The sequence below is a fragment of the Petromyzon marinus genome (genome assembly GCF_048934315.1).
Source record: "Petromyzon marinus isolate PM22_M1 ecotype Great Lakes invasive population chromosome 68 unlocalized genomic scaffold, UKy_Petmar_22M1.pri1.0 chr68_unloc.1, whole genome shotgun sequence".
Classification (NCBI taxonomy): domain Eukaryota; kingdom Metazoa; phylum Chordata; class Hyperoartia; order Petromyzontiformes; family Petromyzontidae; genus Petromyzon; species Petromyzon marinus.
In genome coordinates, this window is record NW_027422597.1 from 6,724,368 (window position 1) to 6,748,667 (window position 24,300).

The 24,300-nt window shown below is 46.9% G+C and overlaps 1 protein-coding gene across 1 annotated transcript in view; it reads right to left on the minus strand.

Annotated features, from left to right (window-relative positions):
• The window catches only part of LOC116957977 (chitin synthase chs-2-like), a 31,046-nt gene extending 22,557 nt beyond the window's left edge, over positions 1-8,489 (minus strand). The window contains exons 1-6 of the mRNA XM_076058222.1: positions 8,464-8,489; positions 7,054-7,186; positions 5,793-5,981; positions 3,437-4,527; positions 1,749-1,844; positions 444-866 (exon numbers count right to left, since the gene is read on the minus strand). Of these exons, the coding sequence (XP_075914337.1) occupies positions 444-866; positions 1,749-1,844; positions 3,437-4,527; positions 5,793-5,981; positions 7,054-7,186; positions 8,464-8,489 (1,958 nt within the window). The remainder of the gene's footprint in view (positions 1-443; positions 867-1,748; positions 1,845-3,436; positions 4,528-5,792; positions 5,982-7,053; positions 7,187-8,463) is intronic.
• Positions 8,490-24,300: the final 15,811 nt, after the last annotated feature.

The following is a 24,300-nucleotide window of genomic DNA, read 5'->3' on the forward strand; positions in this document are numbered from 1 at the left end:
CAACGTACATACGGACGTACAAAAAAAGATGAGGCTGCCTGCTCAATTAAACACGAGCGTGAACACTCATCTATCACACCGCCCACCACTATGTTTCTGTTTGGCAGCCAATTGTCAGTTTGTGCACCTTCGGATCTGTGCTCAACAACGGTGACGGTGACGCAAGGCCTCGCTAGCCATGCGATCCGCACTCACGTCGGTCATCTCTGCCTGACCATCACCAATCATCGTCATCGTTCACCGTGATCTATCCACTTCTGAATGAAGTCATCTTCGCAAGCGGTTCCCATCCTTTTCTTGTTCTCGCGTACACCATGAGCTGAGCTTAACTTCCCTGTGCCGTCCCTTGCTTCGTTATTAGAAGAACCGTGCCTCTATCCATCCTTCCCTCCCTCCCTCCACCCAGCTCATCACTACCACAAAATAACATCTGGTGCACTGACCGGCACACTTCGGCGATGACGTCCATGAGGCTGGTCACGAACTGGTTGAGCACCATGTGATCTCCCTTCCTCTCGAAGGCGTCGTCGAAGTAGATGTGAGCCGAGAAGTCGTACGGTTCCCGCTTCACCGTCTTCTCCTTCTTCCCCTTCTTTTCCTCCTCCCTTTTCTCATTTTTCTCCTCCTTCTCCCTTTTCTCATTTTCCTCCTTCTGCTTCTTCTTCTTCTCCTTTTTCTCATTTTCCTCCTCCTTTCCCCCCTCCTTCTGTTTCTTTTCCTCTTCCTTCTTCACCTTTTCTTCGTTCATTTTCTCCTTCTTCTCTGTCTTCTTCCTCTCCTTATCCTCCTTCTTTTTCTCATTATTCTTCGTCTTCCCTCTTCCGCCGGAACCGACGTTCAGATCCTTCGGCTGACTCCTGTCCAGCCTGGCAGCGGCAAAGGGGAAGGGTGGTTATTGTTATTCCGCCACACGCTCCCCATCGAGTCAAGGTCATGGTAAGCATCGCTGTCCTCTGCAATCGAGCGCTCTCCCAAGATCTCGCACCGAAACGTTTCCTCCACCTTCCTCACAGCAAACTGCCACCACATCCTATTGAGTTCAACTCACAACGACCTCTACCCACAGCTGGCACGAGCTTCTGGGTGAGTGGCGTTTCTCCATAGCTGCACCAGTCAGCAGTCGTCTGGAACTCTCTCTCTATTTATCTCCCACTGCTGCAAACGCAGGAGCAACCAAGCACCATTATCCACATTCAAGAAGGAGACTCTCACCTGTCTTGGCTCTCACCTGTCCAGGCTATAAAATTGTTTAGGCTCTCGCCTGTCCAGGCTCTCAATATTATTATGCATCGTAATAATATTGCAGCCTATATGTGTTAAAATCAAGAGAAGATTACAGCTTGCACCATTCACAAACATCGCTCAATGGTCACATACAAAGAATGGACCCACGTTAAATACGATTAGCTGATGGCTGTCACGTTTGGAGGCCAAATGTTCTCGACATTCCCAACCGTGCTAATCGGATGTGGAGGGGAAGGACAATAAACTAAACTAAACATAAAAAGCAGTTCTGAATAAATGAGTTGTCAATCTAAATAACTTAAACGTCCATAGCTCCAGTGGCTTAATAAAATCGGAGGGAAGAGCGTTCCAGATGGCCGCAGAAGTGCATCTGAAAGCGCGCGGTGCCGTGACCGAACAAAATTAATGGAATGGTCCATACCCATCTGCATATTCACGAGAGACCCCCACTGGTCCGTAGGATCCGGCCGCTTGATGGGAACGGGCGGTAGGGAATATACTACCTCAAGATGGACGAGATGATCTTCGTCATCTCCTCCTTGGTCTCGTGCCACATGGTCGCGCACAGGTAGATCTTCACCCTCTCTTGCTCTTGGCTGCTACAAGATTCAACGAGCACATGACATCGTACTCGGATTGAGACAGGGAATAGCAGAGTGCGGTTCTGTTTTATGCATTGGACAATGTGGGGTGTACATAATTTGGTCTGTATGATAGAAGGGCAAACGTCACGAATTGTCATCATTTTGAAAAAAAAAATGCTTGGATTATTTGATCATACTTTACCTCCGACACCCAAAACAAGAAAAATAGACAAATACATCGAGCAGACTACCACACACTAAAAGCAAAGATCGCCCATATAGCCTTGACAGAGTGTTGGGGCAAGGGCTGTTAGCAACTAGTACTTATGTAGCCCAGAACGAAACTTCAGGGGATTTGTGGCCATTCACACAGACACACACCTAGTCACACAGACACCTAGTCACATATGTAGTGGGTTTGTATGGAGACAGAGTTCTTCTTAGGAGGCAACACGTATTTATTTATAACAACGATAACAGTATCACTAGGTCCATAATACGAAGGGGTAATGGCCCCTTCTACCCACAACCTAAGGAGGTACAGCCTCCGGGCTAACGTGCCCTAACTAATGGGGCTAACCACTCTTTAGCCCTCTGGCTAGCGGGACCTAGGGGAGGCTGACCCAACCCAGCCAAGGTCCTCGGGTCTCGACCCTGGCCCACACAGACCCGGCCCTGTGAAGGGTGTCGGGTCGGGGGATCCTCAGGGTCCTAGCCTATTGACCACTGGCCTCACTGAGCCCCGGGCCTTATCAGGACGGCGGGGCTTGGGGTCCAGGGCCCTATCTTCATGTGGGCTTCTGGGTCTTCGGCTTGAGGCAAACTGAATCCAGCCACTCTGGGGTCCGGATTTTATGGGGCTCCCAGGGTCACCCCGCCCCTGGTCACGCCCACCATCTGGAACCTTTTCGAGGGACCTGGATTGTTGTGACATCCTCCCCAGCCCCCCGCCTGGGGGCCTGGGGTGTCCCCCTCCGGTTCGCAACCGTCCTTCCCGGAATGCCTGACCCACGAGTCCTGCTTAGCACAGGCCGGACTCGCTATTGCCCCCTGTTGGCCCCTGACTGGAAGTACCTGCTCAACCAAAGTGTTGGCGGCATATTATGCCCAACAATCACCCACCAAACATAGCTACAAGAAAACAAAGATCCCCCGTATAGCCTGATCAGACTATTGGGGCAAGTGATGTTAGCGATCACCTATGAAGGCCGGCACAAGGGGGTGGGTAGCCAACACCACGCCCGGCCGTCTTTGTCTCCCCAGTGGTGATGTTTACACACCAAACCAGGTGCTCATTTGAGGCTGAGTCGACCTAGAGGAAGACCATGACCGGTTTAGATAATTGTCCCTGATGTTGGCCGTGAGCAGGAATCGATCTCGGGTTGCCGGTTCGCAGCACAGGGTGCTAACCGCGACACTGCCACTGCCTACCTAGACACACACAAACACACACACCTACTCACAGAGACACCTAGTCACATACAGACACACCGAGTAACAAATGCATCTATTCAGACAAACTCACCTACTCACAGACACACCGTGTCACACACAAATCAAGTCACACACGTGTACACACCACGCCGTACCAACACCAACAGACGGACCTCATCTGCTCCTCCTCCACCTCCTCCTCCTGCTGCCGTCGGTTGAGCAGCAGCCCCGCGACGAGACACGCGGGCTGCGGGGTGCGGCGCACAAAGAGCTCGCGTGTGCGCTCCATGCGCGTCGCACCACCCGGGCGCAACGCCGGCGCCGCCGCCAGCAGCAGCGCCGCCAACCACAGAGCCCCGGCGCCGAACGTGGCCACGGCGTCCACCACGGAGTCCTCGTCGGCACCCACAAACGAGCAGACGGCAGCAGACGTGCGGTTATAGAAGAATGAGGCGGCCGTGTGGTTATAAAAGAATGAGGCGGCTGCGGACGTCGTCCGTTCGGAGCCGTTATGCCATTGGACTGACTCGCATCTGTAGCGAGGGTCGCCTGAAGCATTGAGCATGAGGTGGAGGGCGAAGACGACCGCCAGGGCGGCGGGCGTGGCGAGGCAGAGCGGCGCGGCGAAGCAGCTCCCCTGCTGGCGGATCTTGCAGGCGGCGTTCGCGAGCCACTTGCAGAGGATGGAGGCGCCCGCCTGCACGCCCAGCAGAGCCAGGGCGAGCGTCATGCTCTCGCGGTGTTCAGTGATGCCGCTGATGGCGCCGAAGCTCCTCCACTTGCCCTCGACGCCCGCGTCCAGCAGCACGACCGCCACGATGATGAGCGTGCGCACGAGCGACCCGTAGAACTCGGCGAGGTTCCGCGATTCGCCGACGGCATCGCGGAATCCCTGAAGCCAGCCGGCGGGCAGGAAGTTCTCCCACCACGACAGGGACATGAGCAGCAGGCTCACCAGCAGCAGCGCCAGATGAGCGAACCTTTCCTCCGTGGAGCCATTGCCGGGCACCACCAACACCGCCTTGGCGACCGACAGGGCGAAGGCAACGAGACAGCAGCAGATGGAGGCCAGACTCAGGAGCTTGGACGTCCGGGGCGGCTTCCTGCGTCCCGTCCACCTGCCGGCGAACTGCAGCGCGCTCGGCACCAGGGTGACACCGTTGAGGAGGAGGATGCTGCTGAGAAGGTTCGCCGAATCCGCCGGGAGGACGATGATGGCCATGAGCGCTGACCCGAGTCCGATGAAGCCTTCCAGCAGGCAGTTCTGGGTGACAGCCAAACGAACGCAAGGACATTGAGAGACAGAAAGAGATTGAGGATTGTAGGAATGGTGAAACATGCCAAATAAACTTCAGGGGCTAGAGATATGGCCTTGCAGCGTGGAAAAAGTAGGCCATGTGGTGCCATGACCGTGGAGCAACTCCGCCAGCAGCCCACCTATATAGTGTCCTAGCGGGGAGTTGCCTGGCACATTGGGTTTTAATCCGATTGGGTCAGTTGTCTACAACCTCCGAGCCTTGAAGACCCACTCCCTGTCTGCCGTCCTGCCTCTTCAAGCCGCTCACAGCATCCATGCGATGCCAGCGAGTGCTGCTGTGAGACAGTGATTGGGCAAGTCTTCTCTCGTCCTTCTCCCTCCGACTCTCTCAGCGTCCGTGGGACGCCAAGAGTCCAGTTTAAAGGTACGTGTTAGGACGTTTGAGTAGCTGGGTTCGCAGGCAGATTTATGCTAGGCTCTCCTCACGAAATATTCCTCCTCCGGATAATGCGTATTGGCGCCATAAATAAACTCTAGTACAGAAAATCAGTGAAGCGTGATTTCTGTATGTGTGGGCAGAACCTCGGCATAGCGTCTGTGATTTCTGTGTGTGGCGCGTCTACGTGGAGAGACGGTGTGCCCGGCGTGAGGCGCGTGCGCGCTTAACGCAGCACGTTTCCACAGCAGAAATAGCGTTAACGGTGAGGCGTGCCCCATAGCCCTATCCCCGCCGTTCCTTTTCCGCCATCCTTAGCCCCTGTTTGCACAGCGGATTAAGTCTTATCCACCTGCGGGGGGGAGGGGGGGGGTGTGCATATTCATACCGCCGCCGTTTCTGTTGATGAGCGCTCGGCGTGTGCAGGATAAACTCGGCGGTGGTAAGCCAGCCGTTCAGATATCTCCCTCAGAGAGGGCGCGGGGGGGCGGTGATCACCCGATCGACGGGGGCCCGGCGAGAGGCGGCCGAAAAGGAGGAGGGGGGGGGTGGAGGGGGTGGATGTCGCACCCCGTCCGCTCATGGGGAGTGGGGCGGTGGACGTCGGCCCCCACAGCCACACCACACCCATGAGAAGGAACTCTCTTAGAGTCTAGGTCCCTCTGCTGGAGGCGTGGACAGAGCAAATTAAATACTGCACCTTTGTCTTCTACGTGACTTTACCGAAAGAACCAAAGAAGATGAATCCTTGCAGTCACGAAAGCTTTAAATCAAAACTGCACCTTTGCTTTAACCTCTGTCCGTCTCTGTGTCTCTCTCTCTCTCTGAATCTTACCAGAGCGATCATCTTCCGATTGGAGACATCGGAGTTCTTGAAGGCGAGCCGGAGGCCGCAGCGGATGGAGCTGTAGATGTTGGGGATGATGAGAACGAAGGCGAGGACCCAGGAATAGAACTGGTTCTGGTCGAGCTCGCCGTCCTGTCTGGCGACCTTCTTCATCTCGGCCAAGTACACCAGGCTCAGCTGCATTCCACCACATTGCGCACGCCAGATGGAGGGAAGCGTCACGACACTATGTGGATCTATCAATAGAGGGTATTCCCTTTGAATGTGCGGGCGTTCACACTCCGCATTTTCCACTTAGACTTTTTTCGCTTAGCGCGCATCGCGCCCCCGCTATAATGCCAATCTAGCGTGTGGCACACTGCGAGCTATAAATGTACCGTTAACCCTCTTCAGATTCCTGACAACTGCGTGATGATGCTTGATGTGACTGCCAGCGAGACATCCGTACCCAGTTGGTAAACGCATGTGGATTGCCCTCCAGCAACAACGGCAACACCGGTGGTGCTCAATGTCAATCAATAAATCAATGTCCCTGCTCCTGGTGAAGCGGTAATACACGTCATTAATTGGCTGTGTCAGGTGAAGGAGGGTGCACGACACAACATTTTGCTCACGCGATTTAACCCAAAACTAAATTATTAATCACAATGTTGATGTCATCGTTGTCATCAGCAGCCATGGTCAATCCACTGTTGGATTACGGCCTCCCATTATCTTCTCGACTACGAGTGAACGGCATTGATCAGTGTAGCGAGTTGACGGTCTCAGCTCGTTTCGAAACTCAATTCGGGGCGAGAGAACTCGGCTCAGAGGCATTGACATTGAGGGGCACGTGTCTGAACTAACTAACTACTCAACAAAACCATTTTTTTACTAGGTAAGGCCCACTGAGCTCTTTTTTTTAGAAGCCACTTGGCCACAAATGATAGCTCAACGCGTTTAGAGTATTTGGCTGCTTTACATGTCCATGTGATGGTGAAAAGTAACTAAGTTGAGCTATCATTTTTGGCCAGGTCACTTCTGAAAAAATATGTATATAGCTCAGTGGGATTTACCTGGTAAAATAAAATACAATTTTAGGGTTTTTTTATACATATCGAGGGCATGTGTATATGTATGTTGAACTTATTTTGCACTGTACATAGCAAACCGTGTTAATCGGAGGTTTCGGAAACGAATCAGGTGATGGTGCAGCTATGAGGTGAGGCTGAGGAGAGAGGTGCGGGATTTCCTCCTCCTTCCTCCTCACCTTGCTGAGCACCGCCGTTCCGAACACGGCGAGGAAGAGCAGTGTCAGGGGGATCAACCTGAGGACCCGAAGCCACCGAGTCGAGGACTCCTCCTCATCGATATCTGGACGAATGTTGAACCTGTCCCAGGATCTACAGTGGACACAGACGTTCGGTCGAGTCACAGTGAATGTTGTGTTACGATAACGCTCTCCAACATGAGCTGCTGCAGTAATGCATTGGAACTTTTGTTCACGTAACAACTTTATTAATTAGTTGCGTTAGGTGGAAGAGGCTTTACGACAGGACATTTTACACATGCGATCTGATCTGAAAATGTATTACGAAGCACGATAAGTGGTCGCAAACGTCTACACGTGCTAGATTCAGTCGAGTAACTTCTGAGCTTTTATCGACGATGTTCGTTGCCAAGAGGAAGAAGACATTAACGATGCAAATGGAGATGAGGAAAAAAACAACCCCTGATTATTGCGCAAAGAAGACTGGGTCGGTGGACGCTGGGCATTGCACTAAGAGGCATGGAGAGGAAGACCATGCGTGACCATTCTGGTCAGCGTGGGCTGGGGAAGATGCCACTTTGTGACCGATGCTCGCCCATGCTGAGAGGGAATTTGATGTCTTCCGTCGCCGTGCCCAGAGTTGATGGGAACCAATGCGCGGTTGGAATTGCATCGAGAGACAAAATAAAAGACACCTAACACGCGGATCAGAGAACGCACGCACGAGTGCAAGTCACACATTCCACAGCACGAGTTACCCTGCGTCGCTCTCTGACACGTCGAAGCGTGCGTGAGTGGTGCGCGGGTTTGGGGAGTGCACCGTCGCGAATCCTTGATGGTGGTCGACGACCAAAAAAATTCTCACGGACTCGTCGTCCGTCTGGGAGATGGAGCAATCGAGCCCGGCGACCCGAGTTCGATTTCAGCTCACGGCCAATACCACTGACGATTATCTGTACCGGTCCTAGACCTTCCCTAGGGCGACTCAACCTCAAATTAGTACATTTTTGTAAACATCGCCACTAGGGAGACAAAGGAGGCCGAGCGTGGCACTGGCCACCCACCTCTTGTGTGCCGTATTGGCCTCCTTCCCCCAACAGTTTGTTAAAGCTATGCAGAGAATATTTTTTATTTCGTTTTGGTGGTAGTTTTCTTGGTAGTGTTGCTGGTAGTGGTGTTGTTAGTAGTGGTGTTTTTGGTGGTGGTTATGATGTTGTTTGTGGTGGTATTGGTGATGGTGGTTCTATTGGTGGTGGTGAAACGCGAACTTACTTCTCGCATTGGGATTGGGGCTCCACTTCTTCTGATTGTGCGTTCTTCTGCACGTCCCTGCTGTGTTCGTCCCCGCACGGGCACCCGCATTTCCATTGAACAGCTCCCGCCTCTCGTTTATCTGGCGACGTTAAGGACCTGGACGTTGCTTGAGCCTTCGTCATCGCGCAGTCTACGCGTTTGGGAGCTCTGATGTCGGCGTTGGCAGAGATTCTCCCTCTAGCGTCTCCCTTCAATAAACATTAAAACCTTACCTGTCCGCGATGAGCTGTGGCGTGGTTAACAGACTTAGCTCATCTATTGAGATAAACTCAGAGTCTTTGAGGCAATGAGACCGATAGTTTTGTATTTTAGATGCGATCGCGTTCATATGCTATACTGTTACGTGTATTATAACTGCAACACAAACTAGCGATAATAATGATTATAAAATTGGCAATATTAGACTCCAAATGGTGAAGAAAGAAAACATCTAACACTGAAAACAGTGCAGATATTTTAACTGTCTACAGACTTCTACAGAGGCATCAGCACTGAGCCCTCTAAGGAGCGGGGTACTAGTCTCAGATAGTGTGGTAGCACCACTGATTATATATATCCAGAGGAAGAGCTGATCCCGGATTCAGTTTGACACCCTAATTTGCAAGCGGTCAAAGACAGAGTTGAAGGAGACAAAGACCTGCTGAGCCACGGGGCATAAATTTACAACGAGGAAGCTGATATTCTCTGTGGCTTAACATTCACAGTCGCGATGTCATGACTTGATATTCAAAGCAGCGTGAGGCCGTCATCATCATTGTCATCATTGTTTGTCATGAACACCATCAAACACGTCATCATCATTGACATTGAGTCATCAAACATCAACAACAGCGCCATCGCCATAATGAATTTAACTTACCATTATCATAATCATAATGCATTATAATCACCACTATCATCATTGTCATCATCATAATCATGATCAACATCGGCATCAATTAACATCACCCACCAGGATCATTACCACCGATCAATTGTATCCCTAAATAAAAAAAACATCTCAACCATTCTCAATAAACCAATAGATGAAGGAATGCCGACGCCACGTTGGTCGTGGAAGCTATTTTGACCATATTTAACCACCACGCTGGGTCAATGTTCCTGACGAGAAGAATGGAGGTGTGGGAAGTGGTGGTGCAGCGGTTAGCGCATTGCGCTACAAAATCGGACACCTGAGTTCGACTCCCGCTCACGGCCAGCACCAGTGACGATTAAGAGAACCGATTCTGGGAATCCTCTAGGTTGGCTCAGCCTCAAATGAGTACCTGGTGCAGTGTGTAGTAAACATCACCACGAGGGAGACCAATGCGGCAGGGCTTTGTGCTGGCTACCCACCCCCTTGTGTGCCGTGCCAGCCTTCATAGGTGCTATTTGCTAACATCACTTACCTCAACAGGTCTATTTAGGCTACACGGGGGGTCTTTATATATGGAGGGGTGGGAGGAGGGGCGGAGGAGTGGTGGGAGCATCAGTTCTGAATCCTCTTGCCGCTTGACGTTCGCCGTGGTCGGGAATCGAACGCGAGGGGCCGGAGTTCAGAAATAGAATAAAAAGTTGATTATCCGAATCAATAACACAATGAGCGCTACAGCTCCTTACTAAGGGTGACTCGGCCAGCAGACAAACACGCAGCAAGTATTACAAATCAATAAGTAAACACAAGGTAATGATAACAATATGATCTTACACAATTATGTGCATTCACTCCTGTATCGCTGCTCAGTGTGCAATGCACTTGAGCACCGCTCCCGTGCGTGCGACCCATCGACGGATGAGTGGCACCTGCAGAGGAGGCAGTGCCCACTGGATGAGAAGACTGGTCCCTGCCATAGGAATGTGGAATTTCTACCACTGGTCCAGCATGTATGTTGAACTTCTGTCGCACCGTACATAGCAAACCGTGATAATCAGAGGTGCGGGGGAAGGGTGAACAAACTATACACAAAAAGCAGTTATAAAGAAGTTTTTCTCAATATAAATGCTTTAAAAGTGCATCGCTCCAGTGGCTTCCTCATACCGGAAGGAAAACCATGCAGCCAGTGGGGATGGGACAAGTTTAATTGAGTGTTTGTTACGATGGGCCTCTTGTAATCGCGGCTATATTGATTATACATGTAAACTTAATTACCTATTAAAGGAACCCACAATGTATACTCGAGCGATGCTGTTGGAGTGTAACGTTTCTCAGACTGGACTCGTAATTCACAGATTGCCGGGTGTATTCGATCTCCCTGCGCGGCAGTTGATAAACCCGCCCTTCGCTTCCGTTCACCTAGCGATACAACTGAGTGCAGCAGAGTTATGTCGCTCGGCAGGTCACGTGTGGTGGGGCAAAGTGTGGGTACCCCCCCCACCTCTTCCATGTTGCAAGACGTCTGACCAGTGTGGAAGGGTATGCTCCAAATTAACCTTCTCTGCTTTGTTAATATATTTTGTATTTGTTGAAATATCTCACCTGGATTATCCCTGGAGATTAAAGATCGCGTTTGCAAGAGTGCCCAGGGTGTAATGTGACGCGTACCTAGCAAACACAACGCGACTTCTACAAACGTTGTAAATAACCGCCTGAAGAGGAAGCCCGCTCAGCCAGCATTGACTTCAGCGACAGAATCCTTTCAGCGTTGCTTGTGCATCGCGCTGCGTAGCTACAGAGAGAGTAGCCAAACACTGAGCCAAGCAACAGAGGCGGAGGTGGCTACGCACTTGGCCTATCATCTAACGCTATGGAGGTGTGGGTTGGTGGATCACACAATTGTCGTGAAACCTCCATCCCGTGGGCGTTCAAAGTTGAGCTTGCCATACCCTGGGTGGCAAGCGTTAAGGGTTTGGTGGCTTTGCTGTCACGAGCCAACATCCATGAATCTTACAGCAGGAACCTTGACTTCTCAAGTGGAGTATCCTGCAGCGCAAGGACATCGGCGACTTCTGTCCTCAAAGTATGTCATCAAAAGCGAAATCGTCGCATTTGGTGCTTGATAATCCTTAATTTTTATGTTTTAGTTAGTTTTTTGTGTTTAGTCTTTTATATGTTTAGTGTGTCGTCCTTCCCTTGCACCTCCGATAAGCGTGGTTGGCTACGTTTGGTGCGAATGAAGTTTAACATACATACAATACATTTGACTTAAAACTTTCGTGACTGCAGGAATTCATATTCTTTTGTTCTTTCGGTAAAGTCACGTAGATAGAAAAAAATACGTGTTGCGATCGACTTTACCGGAATAACCAAATAATATACATACAATAATATAGAAGTACAGTAAGTGTGAGTTTTCTACAGATAAACCTGGTACCTCGCACGAATTAAGTGGCTGAATGTTCTCAGTAAATAGAGAATTGGCAGATTGTTGGTCCTGCCGCACTATCTATAAAGTATAAAACTATAAACTATTTTTTTTATTTTACCAGGTAAGACACTGAGCTATGTAGCTCTTTTCAGAAGCGACCTGGCTGTCACAAATGATAGCTCAACGAAGTGGCTTATCACGTGAAAACGTATTGCAGCCAAATACTCTAATCGCATGTTCATTCCAATGTGGAGAGAAAAAGACGGAGGATCCAGAGAAAAATCCACGCGGGCACGGGGAGAACATGCAAACTCCAAATATACATGCGTCAGGGTTGGGATCAAACCTACGACCTGCTGCATACTTAGCGAGGCAGTTAACATCTCGCCACCGTGGCGCGATGTTTGTGATTCCTCGCACCTCTGAGCCGTTCTCACTTTAGAGGAACCTATTGTTTTTTTTGGCTGGCCATAAAACAAAGACGGTCACTGCATTGTGCGCTATCAGATGCACTTTTGCGTCTGTCTGGAATGCTCTTCCTTCCGATATTAATAAGCTACCAGAGCTATTCACTTTTAAATCTAGATTGAGAACTAATTTCTTTTAAACAGGTTTTTGCGTTTAATTTGTTGTCCTTCCGCACCTCTGATTAGCGCAGTTACTACGTCCGGTGCGAACGAAGTTCAACATACATGGTTAGCATCAAAACACCACCAGTTTCCTAAAATAGCCTCGTGGCACTTTGACACTTCCGTGTAATGCATGTTACCTGTCACAATGACGCCGTGGGCTCAGTGAATCCCCACATCCAAAAACGACATTGAGATCAGGAAGTTGATTGTGTCGCCATGGTCATCATTGATAGCACAACTAAATATAGCCTTCACGTTGAATTTGTTTGAACTCGAGGTGGTCGGGTTGAGCAGAGGTCAAAGTGTTGCACCGCTCAGATCTTGGGTTCGAATCCAAACAGCCACTTGTGATGAAGCTGAGTTCTGAAGTGTTCTCGACTTAATTTTCCCAAATTCCTGTTCTATAGGGATACAAAAAATTGGTTTTGACTATCATACAAAGTTTACTTTCCGTGGCAGGGCATATGGAAAGAATCGCCCCCAAGTGCGTGAGCCAGATTATTTGGTATTTTTGGGACATTTTTGCCAGTCTCAAAATGAAAAAAAAATCTGGCAATAAAACAGGAGGTTTTAAGATGGTTCAAGGCTGCATTAACTACAGGTACTTGTGACAAAACATGCATACAAACAAATTTGCTTTGATAATTATCAAATGTAGTGATTGTTTCATAGTATTATTTGATGTTATCCTGTTGGAAGTGGTGCACAAGCACAAATAACAAATGAATCGCTTTGGTCAATAACGCTTCGTTAAAAATAAAACACACACATAATAGGTGAGGTTTTAGACAATCGCCTTTAGTCACAGCACATCGAGAGACCAGAGAAGTAGAGTGGATAAGAAGAGCACCCAGCAGTTTATACACCGTGGGGCCTCGTAAGAATCATACTACATCATAAAAAAAATCTCCCTAGCATCCTGACGTGCGTGATTGTTACCCCTCATCCCACGGCATTGAGCAGGGTTCATACGTAGTGACGTCATCACGCCTTCCCCCATCCCCCAACTATCCACCCCGGCAGAATATTAAGACAAATGTTATTTGGGTCTTTCGGTAAAGTCACGTAGAAAGGTTCAAAGAAATAACAAAAATAACAAAAAACTACGACGTTTCGATTGCAACACTAGCGTTTCCCGATGACGACCGCTTGTGCTGCGATCGAAAGGTCGTAGTTTTTTTTTGTTATTTTGGTATTTCTTCGAACCTATCTACGTGACTTTACCGAAAGACCCAAAGAATATGAATTCCTGCAGTCACAAAAGCTTTAAGTTAAGATAAAGACAAATGTTTTGCTGGCTGGCTGGCTGTCTGGACGATCACGTCGACAGGATGCGTGGGCTGCTAGTTACATTATACATAGTTTTTACTGGTGAATAGTTTTTTCATAATACTCTGAGTGAAGGATTCCTAGCTTCAAATCTAAATTCAATGGTGAAAAGTCCATACATATCATCCTCATCACAGAATTTGTATTGTTCTCAACACGAACACGATCACGCATAGGGCAGGGCTTCCCAACCTGTCTCACACATCTTTTTAAACCCTCTCTCTTCCTGCCGATGCATTATTTAGATTTTAGCCCAAAGGACGCATTAGTGGCATCCTTTAGCATCTCGCCACCACTCTGCGGTGGCGAGATGTTATCTCCCTCGCCTGGTATGCAGGAGGTCGTATGTTCGATTCCAACTCGGATGCCTGTATTTTCGGAGTTACATGTCTCTCTCCCCATGGTCGAGTATATTTTTCTTCGGGTCCAATGGTTTTTCCCTCCACAATTATAAATGTGCGTTTAGAGTATTTGGCTGCTATAAATTGTCACGTGATAAGCCACTTTGTTGGGCTATCATTTGTGGCCAAGTCGCTTCCGAAAAAGCTATATATCTCGGTGGTCCTTACCTGGTATAATAAAGAAAAGTTATTTTGATAGTTTAAAATTCCACATCCCCTTGTCGCGCCTTCTTTCCTGTGCCTTTCTTGAACTATTTATCTGAGCGTGATCTTTCATTCCTTGCGTGACCTCCACATTTAATCACGGCTGAGTCCCTGCACGAACCCTACCATATGATAAGAAACAGCCCAATGCACTTTGTGATGATCGCCTGGGCTCTATGAAATTTTCAAAAGCATTAAAGAAGCTCTCAAAGAATGTACGGACCAAACCTATCATATGGGATTTGCTAATGCTTTAAATTCCTGAACACTTAAAGCTAATTTTATGTTTGCCCTTGGTATCCAATTTTACTGTCTTAAATTAAAAAAATGTGCGTTCCGATATGCAGTACACTATGTATGGTAGCATTGGCTGTGACCATTCTGTGGGTCGTGACTGATGCGTGTTTACCACAGCCAACTTGCTGATCTTGATGGCGATAGTTCAGGAAAGCGGGGAAGTTCAGCATATGAATGGTGTCTCTGATGTCGTCTGTGATGCAGGATGCCAGTCAGCGTTTCGGGTTTGGTGGTTTGATGTCACGAGGCAGTATCCTCGAATCTTCCAGCAGGAGCCTTGACTTCTCAAGTGCACTATCCTGCAGCGCCAGGAAATCGATGTTTTCTGCCCTCAAAACACTCACAAAGATAGTCGCATTTGATGCTTGATAATTATCCATCCACGTTGAGCTGTACGATTTGTGGCGATGGACTAATCGGACGGCTAGTGTGTCCTCAAGGGGTGGTCCATTTGCGTTGCTGCCATCGCTTTAATGGCCAGGGACGACCGTATAAAGGTCACCGGTTGATGGGAAGGTAGCACATGTTGCATCTTCTCCAATTACATGTAAGGATGCCTGGCATACTATCATTGATGGTGCTTCATATTGAGCTGTGTACTGCGGAACACATGTAAAGTTGGTCCTTTAACATAGTTTGCAGTGTTTTTGCGACTCAAACCCTCGTCCTAAGTGGTTCACGTTTGAGTAATTGTAGAAACATTAAAATGCCCCCTCTTCTGGAAATTAAAACTTTCCTATTGTGAGCTATGTGATTTCCTAAACATAGACCTACCTCGCCAGATTAAAGCACACTATAAATAAAAGTTTGACAAATTACTTGGATGTCTTAGCTATTTTCAATGTGGCATTAAAACTACTTCAGCCAACTCTCTTCCATTATAACTGGACGGGGTCACCGTACACAATAATAGGTACAATGTAGACCAGGACCCCATATATTCCTTTATTAACGTATTAGCACATTTTTTTATCATATATATATCTCTGCATTGCAAAAAGCCAACAACAAACAATAATGTGTAAAGTATTAACGTTTATGATTTTCAGGACCATGACAAAAATACATGATTGCAGAAAACATCTGAATGATACAATTTGAAAGTTAATGTTCGGATCAGTAGAGGTAGGTGTGGAAAAGCACTTGTTTAACTGCGATATGAACCCGATAATCTCACAACTATTTGGTTACGGCCAACATCACTGTTTTTGAGCCAGCTGGCCAGGATTGGGAAAAATAACCGAGCCCACTTAACACCCAGGCAACTGGAGAGCAGCACGGCCTAAGAGGTTCTGATGTAACATTAACATAAACACATTTCGATTTAAAGCTTTCGTGACTGGAAGGATTAATCTTCTTTGGTTCTTTCGGTAACGTCACGTAGAATGAGAATAAAATAATAAAATAAAACAATAAAATTCTCACGACGTTTCGGCCACAACACAAGTGGCCTTCTTCAGGTGAAAGGAACAAACCTGTCGGGACGACAGAGCTACAATGGACGCTGCTAAGATTCGCAGCGTCTTTTAAGCTGGTTGAGAGAAGTGAGGCACCTTGACAAAGGGGTTTACATATCAAACAGGAGAATTTAGCATTGAAACAGTTGAGGGATTAGCTTGTGACTGGTCACAGAAATAACTATGTTAAAGTCAAAGCCTACACATCCACAGAGGCACCTCGTACATGGACGCCAGAGGGGCTGCAACAACTCAACTATCATACAGTAAACCGATGTGAAGAGTAAGAATCCACCCATTTTTTCGCCATATAGCATCGTGATATATAACAACTTATTGTTGGTAGCTCAGCTGATTGGAGAATATATAGAGTTTATTGATAACATTGAGGTAGTTTATATTTTAGTTTTTTTGTATCTGTTTACTATATCGTATTCATTATATAGTGCAGTGTATACCCAGTTGCTGTTAATAGCTCTGCTTATTGAAGAATATATTGAGTACATTTATTATATTGATGTAATTTAGACTTAGGTTTTTTCACATCGGTTTACTGTATGATAGTTGAGTTGTTGCAGCCCCTTTGGCGTCCATGTACGAGGTGCCTCTGTGGATGTGTAGGCTTTGACTTTAACACAGCTATTTCTGTGACCAGTCACAAGCTAATCCCTCAACTGTTTCAATGCTAAATTATCCTGTTTGATATGTAAACCCCTTTGTCAAGGTGCCTCACTTCTCTCAACCAGCTTAAAAGACGCTGCGAATCTTAGCAGCGTTCATTGTAGCTCTGTCGTCCCGACAGGTCTGTTCCTTTCACCTGAAGAAGGCCACTTGTGTTGTGGCCGAAACGTCGTGAGAGTTTCATTTTATTATTTTATTCTCATTCTACGTGACTTTACCGAAAGAACCAAAGAAGATAAACACGTTTAAGAATGACAGTTAAACGACAAGCAACATTAAATAAATGATTACAATAATAATCATAGAACATCTTTAAATCTTATGAATGGTCCTCAAACTATTCGGTACACTGTTATTCCAGTGCCCAGCCAGGCTGCTTTTGGTATTTAATTTAAAACACCGCGTGCACCAACTGGACGCCAATTTAAAATTTCAAAGCTTGAGTTGAACACCATCGATCTTGGTGAGGGGTTACAGAAGGTCAATGTTTCTAGACAAAACGATGTTTCTTTTACCATGCAAGGTCCACTCAGCCATATAGTTATCTTTCAGAAGCGAGCTGGCCATAAATGGTAGCTCAACGAAGTGGCTTATCGCAAACATTTGTTGTAGCCAAATACTTTCTTTCCCTTCAGATGATAAATGTTTTGATCAAATAAAAACCTTGTATCGTAACAGGGTGGTGTTCCTTTAAATCAGTCATCCCCACCTCCACCATCCACCTCCGATTAGCACGATTGGTTACGTACAGTGCAAAAGATGTTCACCCAACACACATTCATACATATTTATCAACCCGCTCAGACGAGCATGATAGTGTATGGTTAAACAAACCCCAAGATCGGCAAACCATGGAAAGCCCCTCGTCCAGCAATAGATTAAACAAGAGCTGTCAATTGTAATATACGTAAACAAAAGTCGTATGAAATTTAAATGTAACTTCAACATCCATAATAGAGGTTTTTTTGGGTTAGTTCGCGTAAATATATAAATGTGTCGTTAAAACCCGCCACCACCCGACACAGCCATGCCAATTCATCACTAGTACAGCACACCAGTGTGTTGGAGAGCCAAGCCACAACATTTACAAACTGAGTACGACGTTTCGCCAGTAATTACAACTAGCTTCATCAGGCGACAGACAGATTTGTGGAGAAGTCTTAATGTTTAGTTCCTTATATAGAGGTGTATATGTGTTGACCACCCTTCTGCGCTCTTGCACAATGTGTGTGTGGGGGGGGGGGGGATTACTGAGGCAACGTACATTATGCATATGTATTATGCGAGCCCTTTGGTCCTCCCTGTCTATCGTGTTTATTAAAATAGCCCTATCAAAGGTAATCCTTACCGAAGCACACTGCCTTTTGTAGGCATGTATTTAACTAATGTATTATTTGACGATTCGCTTCCACGCAGCACTAAGACGGTAGCTATCCGAACGGTTAAAAAGAGCGCAGAAGGGTGGTCAATACATATACACCTCTATTTAAGGAACGAAACAGTAAGACTTCTCGACAAATCTGGCTGTCGCCTGATGAAGCTAGTTGTAATTACTGGCGAAACGTCGTACTCAGTTTGTAAATGGTGTGGCTTGGTTCTCCAACACACCATTGTGCTGTACTAGTAGTGAATTGGCATGTTCTGTTTACATGACAACCCTTACTAGTTGGCTGTGTCGGGTGGTGGCGAGTTTTAGCGACACATTTATATATGTAGTACGCGATCTAACCCAAAAAAACTCTATATATGGATGATATTAGTCGCGAACGCCTACATGTTAAACTAACTTCAACATGTATATTTAGATCCCTGTTCAAGATCAATAAGGGTTGCAATAATATAATCGAGTGGATTGCACTTCATTGCAGTTACGAGTCAATTCCATAATTTAATGCTTAACCTCCTTTCGTTTCCCTCTTTTCTCCATTGCCGATTCCCATCCTCTTCCCTCCCCTCGCCCCTCCACACTCCCGTCCCTCCACTATAGCTCGTTCATGTCCCCGAATGCCTTCTGTTAGGGCCACTCATCCCTCAGCCCTTGCACTGCCTCAACCTTCTGAATCACTCTGTTTTATTACTGTATATGTCATAGAACACCTTCATCCATAATAGCCTACGTGTTAAACAGAACACTTTCAGCTAAGGCGTTCTATAAATATAAAAAGCCTACGTGTTAAAATGTCTAGTTAAAACACGTTATATTGTAATATATTGTTTTCGAGACAATGAGAAGCCAGGCATTCCTTTGTTCGATCTTCGATAAGTGCCTCTCGTTCAGCACGGTGCAGGCTCGCCACATATCTTGTCACTAAATATGAATGTCTATTCCCAGGTGACAAAAATAATACTTAATCAAACATAATGCACATTCCATCCTACGATCTCAATGAGCAATGCATGAGAAGCAGAAAAAATACAGAACCCGGGCAACTGACCAAACTAAAGAGGGAAGGCCACTTTAATTAGATGGGTTTTCAAAACAGACAAATATATCTACTTTGATTGCCTGAATTCAAGTGGCAAGGTGTTCCATAGCTTGGGTGCCATGCTAACAAAAGCCCGATCAACAAAGGAGCACAACCTAGACCTGGCAGTATTGAGCAGTTGGACATCAGAAGACCTAAAGGACTTTGATGGAATATATAAATGTATTCGTTCAAGCATGTCATTTGGGCTGCGCCCTAAGTGAATATCAGTATCTAAAAATCCACTCATAATTTGACTGATAGCCAATGAAGAGGTAAAGATGACTAGCGTAATGTGCTCACGGAGTTGTGTACGTGTAAGCACTCTAGTGGCTGCATTCTGAACAAGCTGGAGTCTGCCCAGTAATTTGCTTGGTATCCCAACCAGTAAGGCGTTGCATTAGTCTAGTCGGGATAACACAAAAAGCATTAACCAGTCTCTCCAAGTCAGCAGGTAACAGGAAGCTATGCATTCTGGCAAAATTTCTTAGGTAAAAAAATGATATTTTACCCACCTTAGATATATGTGCCTCAAAGGATAATGACTGGTCAAACTGAACACCAAGATATATGACCTCCCATGTGGGACTGATATCATGACCATCACTCAAGAAACAAGGCGAACCAATTTTAAAAAGATGCAGAGGGGAGCCGATGAATATCTCTTCAGCATTGTCAGTTTTGCAGTGTATCATAGCGAAGAGCAATGGGAGGATGTACAATGGGTTCTGAGGGGAACCAAATAATATAATTGAGCAGCTTCTTAAGCAGGAAGCTCGCATTCATCAGCTAGTGGAGAACTCGATAGGGCATCTGTGAGAGAGAGGAGGGGTCAGGGATAAATTAAAGAGGAATAAAGAGTGGTCTGAGATTCATGGAACCATCACAGTCAGTTCATATAGTGAAAACCCAAAAAAACAAACCAAATCTAAAGTATGTCCATGATACTGTGTTGGTTGTTTGACATGCTGGATCAAACCAAAAGTCAAGAATGGACAAAAAGTTCCTGACATGAGGTTTAGATTGTGTATTAACATGAAGACTGAAGTCACCAATTATGAGAATCCGTTCAGAATGAGCACACATCACCAATAGGAACTCAGAGAACTCTGAAAGGAATGTGTAAATTAACCTTGGAAGTTGATAGAGCAATATCAACAATGCTAGAGGGGTACAAATTGGCCTCCAATCTAAATCAAGGTGCTCAATTAACTAGAACATTGGCAATGGGACAGGTTTTACAACTATAAAATTTGCATTAAATTAAGCCAGGTCACTCCCTCTACCTGATGACCGTAGATTCTTACAATAAGATAAACCAGATGGAGTCGCCTCGTTCAGTGTCAAAATAGTCAAGAGGCCTGTGCCAGGTCTCAGTTAGAGACAGAAAGTCAACACAGTGGTCAGTGATATTTTTTTTCACCACAAGCGCTTTACTTGTGATTTCAGATTAATTAAAACAGGTCCCTGCAGGGTGGGCTGGTAGGAACATTGGAATTTTCAAGTCTCTGCGCTGTCTATTGCTGATTTTACACCCAACAGCACGATATTTCACTTCGTTAAAGTATTGAAAGGGGACGGACGGACGGACACATTAATCTATTGCAGGCTGGTACACTCAGTTTACAACTTCGTTCCTACCAGTAAATGCTACATGAATACAGCCAGTTATGGGGCCCTTTAACGGTGATCGTTGAACAGGCCCCAATGGGCAATGAAAGGAATAGGTACCAATGGAAATGGTGGGGGCTATGACAAAACAGATCTGATTTTATGATCTGATTTGCGAATTAATTGCTACGACCAGCCCCATGTTCAACATTGGGCGATTACCTGAGAATACCCAGGGAATGACAGAGCGTGGACAAATGGGCATCACACAATTGAAACACAGAGCGCAAACTCGACGGTACCAGACAGCTCAAATAAGCCAGGTAGGCATAGATTGATGGTCAGCCATAGTGTTGAGCTGGCAGTCACCACATCTCATCTGGAACCGAAGCAGTATAGGTGAAAGCAGCAGCAGCAATGCAGACCACAATGCGCCCCGCCATCTGCTGGATGGCATCAGATGGCAGGCACCACCGGTAATGTGGCAGTAGGCACGTCAGCCAGATGGCGACATAGTGGATAATGCAGGCAGCGGATGCTGATGGTCAATGTCATAACAGGTCGGTTAACGTGGCAGACAACCGCACGTTACTTGGAGATGCACCACTGTATAAGAATAGGTTTAACCCTTTCTGGCAATAAAACAGGTGTTAAGATGTCAAAACACCAAATTGAAACCTTTTGCAAGGAACCATGTCTGGGTGGGAAGGGGCAGGTCACCCCGTGGTGTCCTTATAAAACTCAACGTTTAACCTACTCAGGCCGGCTTGTGCCCGCCCTCACAGTCGGGCATTTTGCGGAATACACCACGCCGCCGTTGACCCTAGCCATTGACCGAGCAACCCAACGTTCCTACCAGCTCCCTCCGCAGGAATGTGTTTGCCTGAAAAGGTAAAACCTATTATTATATTTTGATAATGGCAATGGAGGTCCCGTGATGCACCACTGAGTTTGCCTCCGAAAGTGAATGCCAGTCAAACCAGGGCCTGTGGAGAAACAGTTGAAGAAAAAGACCTGCGGCAATAGCCACAACCGCAGTGACAGACACCAGACCCAACCCAGTGCCAGAGCACAGTCGACAGCAGCAACAGTGCCCGGACCAGCAACAAGTCGTTAGAAAGAAAAGTAAATAAAATATAGAAAAGAAAACCCTACCATGCCTCTGTGTGCTTATGTCTGCATCAGCATGTCTTATGAGATACTAGCGGTAAGTACCCGGCGTTGCCCGGGCGAAAAAAACAGACACACACATCGACTTATACACACTGTCAATGTACATGAGTTTAGCAGAAGAAGCAAGCAACATAAATATTATTTATCTGCACGCAAACATTATGATTCTAATATTTGGCAGGTGATTATAAAAAAAATAGGTTTGAATCAACGTGATTTGACACAATAACAAATATATCAACGCAAAGCAAGGTGTCAAAAAAATATGAGTTGTGAGCAGACAAACGAAAATATGTGATTATTTTCAAGGTGATTATAAAAATACAAGGTTTCTACGTACAAGAGTTGAGCGAAAGAAGCAAGAAATGGAAACATTAGTTGTCTGCACACAAACATTATTAATGTACATTCATTGCGTCTTTCGGTAAAGTCACGTAGATAGAAAAATAATGAAAAGTGTAAAAATTATCACAATACCATACAACAACAACTGCCATTCTGCACTAAGTGGCAGTGACGTCACCACGACGCTTGTGGCAGGCTATGTGCACCTTGAGACCACGTGAAGTGTCGAACGGCCGCTGGCAGGAGGTGACGGGCAGACCCAGATGCGACAGGTAGACTGACTGAGATGACTGGCTGGTGCACCACCTGTGCCCCCTACTGTGCCAACTTGCTATGCTTTAGCCACCCTGCGCTCTGCCCGTTGTTGTGAGCGTCGCTCCTCCGCCCTCCGTTGTTGTTGGAGGACAACTGCCTCCAACTGGCCAGTAGCGTCCTTCACGAGCCTCCTCCACAGAGGCCGATCTTGACAGCACTAGTAGTACTCATCAGCAAGTCCACTCAGCTCCACCTCCTCCTGTACCACATCACTCCATCTCTTCTGTAGCCCGTGCCGCGCCCGTTTAACCCCCACGATCCGGCCGAAGAAAAGCTGTTTAGGTATGTGGTGGCTGGGCATGCGGGATACATGGGTCAGCCAACGCAGCCTTGCCTGCCGGAGGAGCTCACTGATGGGACACAATCCAGCCAAGATTAGACCCAGGATGGATCGTAGTCAGGCCAGCCTAAATGTTTGTAACCGGCGAAGATGTTCCATTAAGGGGTCCACATTTCGCAAGCATAGAGAAGGGACGGAATGACTGTGGCCGAGAAGAGCTGATGCTTCGTGCGCAGCGACAGACCAGGTAGTTTCCACACAGCGTTACACAACCAAAGAAAAGACAATGCCTCTTGACTGATTAAGAGTGAGACCTCTGCTGTTAAACCGGAGCCCGTCATGAGCACACTACCCAGGTATGGGCAACTCTCCACTCTCTCCAAAACCGCTCCATCAGCAATTGGGAGTTGTGGGAGTGGAGTGTCCGATGGTACAAAATACCCAGGCAGGTGCTTCGTTTTGGTGGGGCTGATGTCAAGGTCCCACCTCTTAGTGGCAAGCTCCAGGTTCAGCAGCAGCGCCTGCAACTCTTCGTCAGAGTGAGCAGCAATTACCAGATCAATGTCATACATAACATGGTTGAGCAATAGGGAGCCATCCCTTGACCGCACCCGGGCATCGATCAGCATCCGATTGTATCTGTACCAGATGGAAATTCCTCCAGTAGAGCTATTGAAGGCTTCACGAACTACGTGTTAAAATAGATGTAAAATAATGTGGGAGCCAGAGGACATCACTGTCGCACCCCAAGGTGTATAGGGAATGGCTCCGACTCCCGGCCATGTAGTTTTACTGGGGCCCGCTCACCATCATGAAGATCCTTAATGATCGTGAGCAGAGGGTGAGGGACTCTGAAAGCACGCAGAATAACCCAGAGGCCAGGCCTACTGATGGTATCATAGGCCTTGACCAGGTCAATAAAGCAGAGATGTAAGTCTTGTTGGAATTCCCTAGACCTCAGCTGTAGCAGACGGACAGAAAATATGGCATCTGTGCAGGACCGCCCTTTCCTAAAACCGTATTAAAACGGCACAAAACCATACACACCATGCTATACACACACGACTTTAGACACAATACCATACACACCATCGTATAGACACAATAGCATAGACACAATAGCATACACACCATGCTATGCACACAACAGCATACACACAAAACTGTAAACAGCCGACTATACACACTGTGTGTATGGTTTTGTGTGTATGGTATTGTGTGTATACCATGGTGTGTATGGTGTGTATAGTAGTGTGTAACTGGAATTTTGTGTACGTTAATGTGGTTAGTATGGTGTGTATGGTATTGTCTGTGCAGTGAGAGAAAAAAGTATTTGATCCCCTGCTGATTTTGTACGTTTGCCCACTGACAAAGAAATGATCAGTCTATAACTTTAATGGTAGGTTTATTTGAAGACAGAATAACAACCAAAAATCCAGAAAAACGCATGTCAAATTTT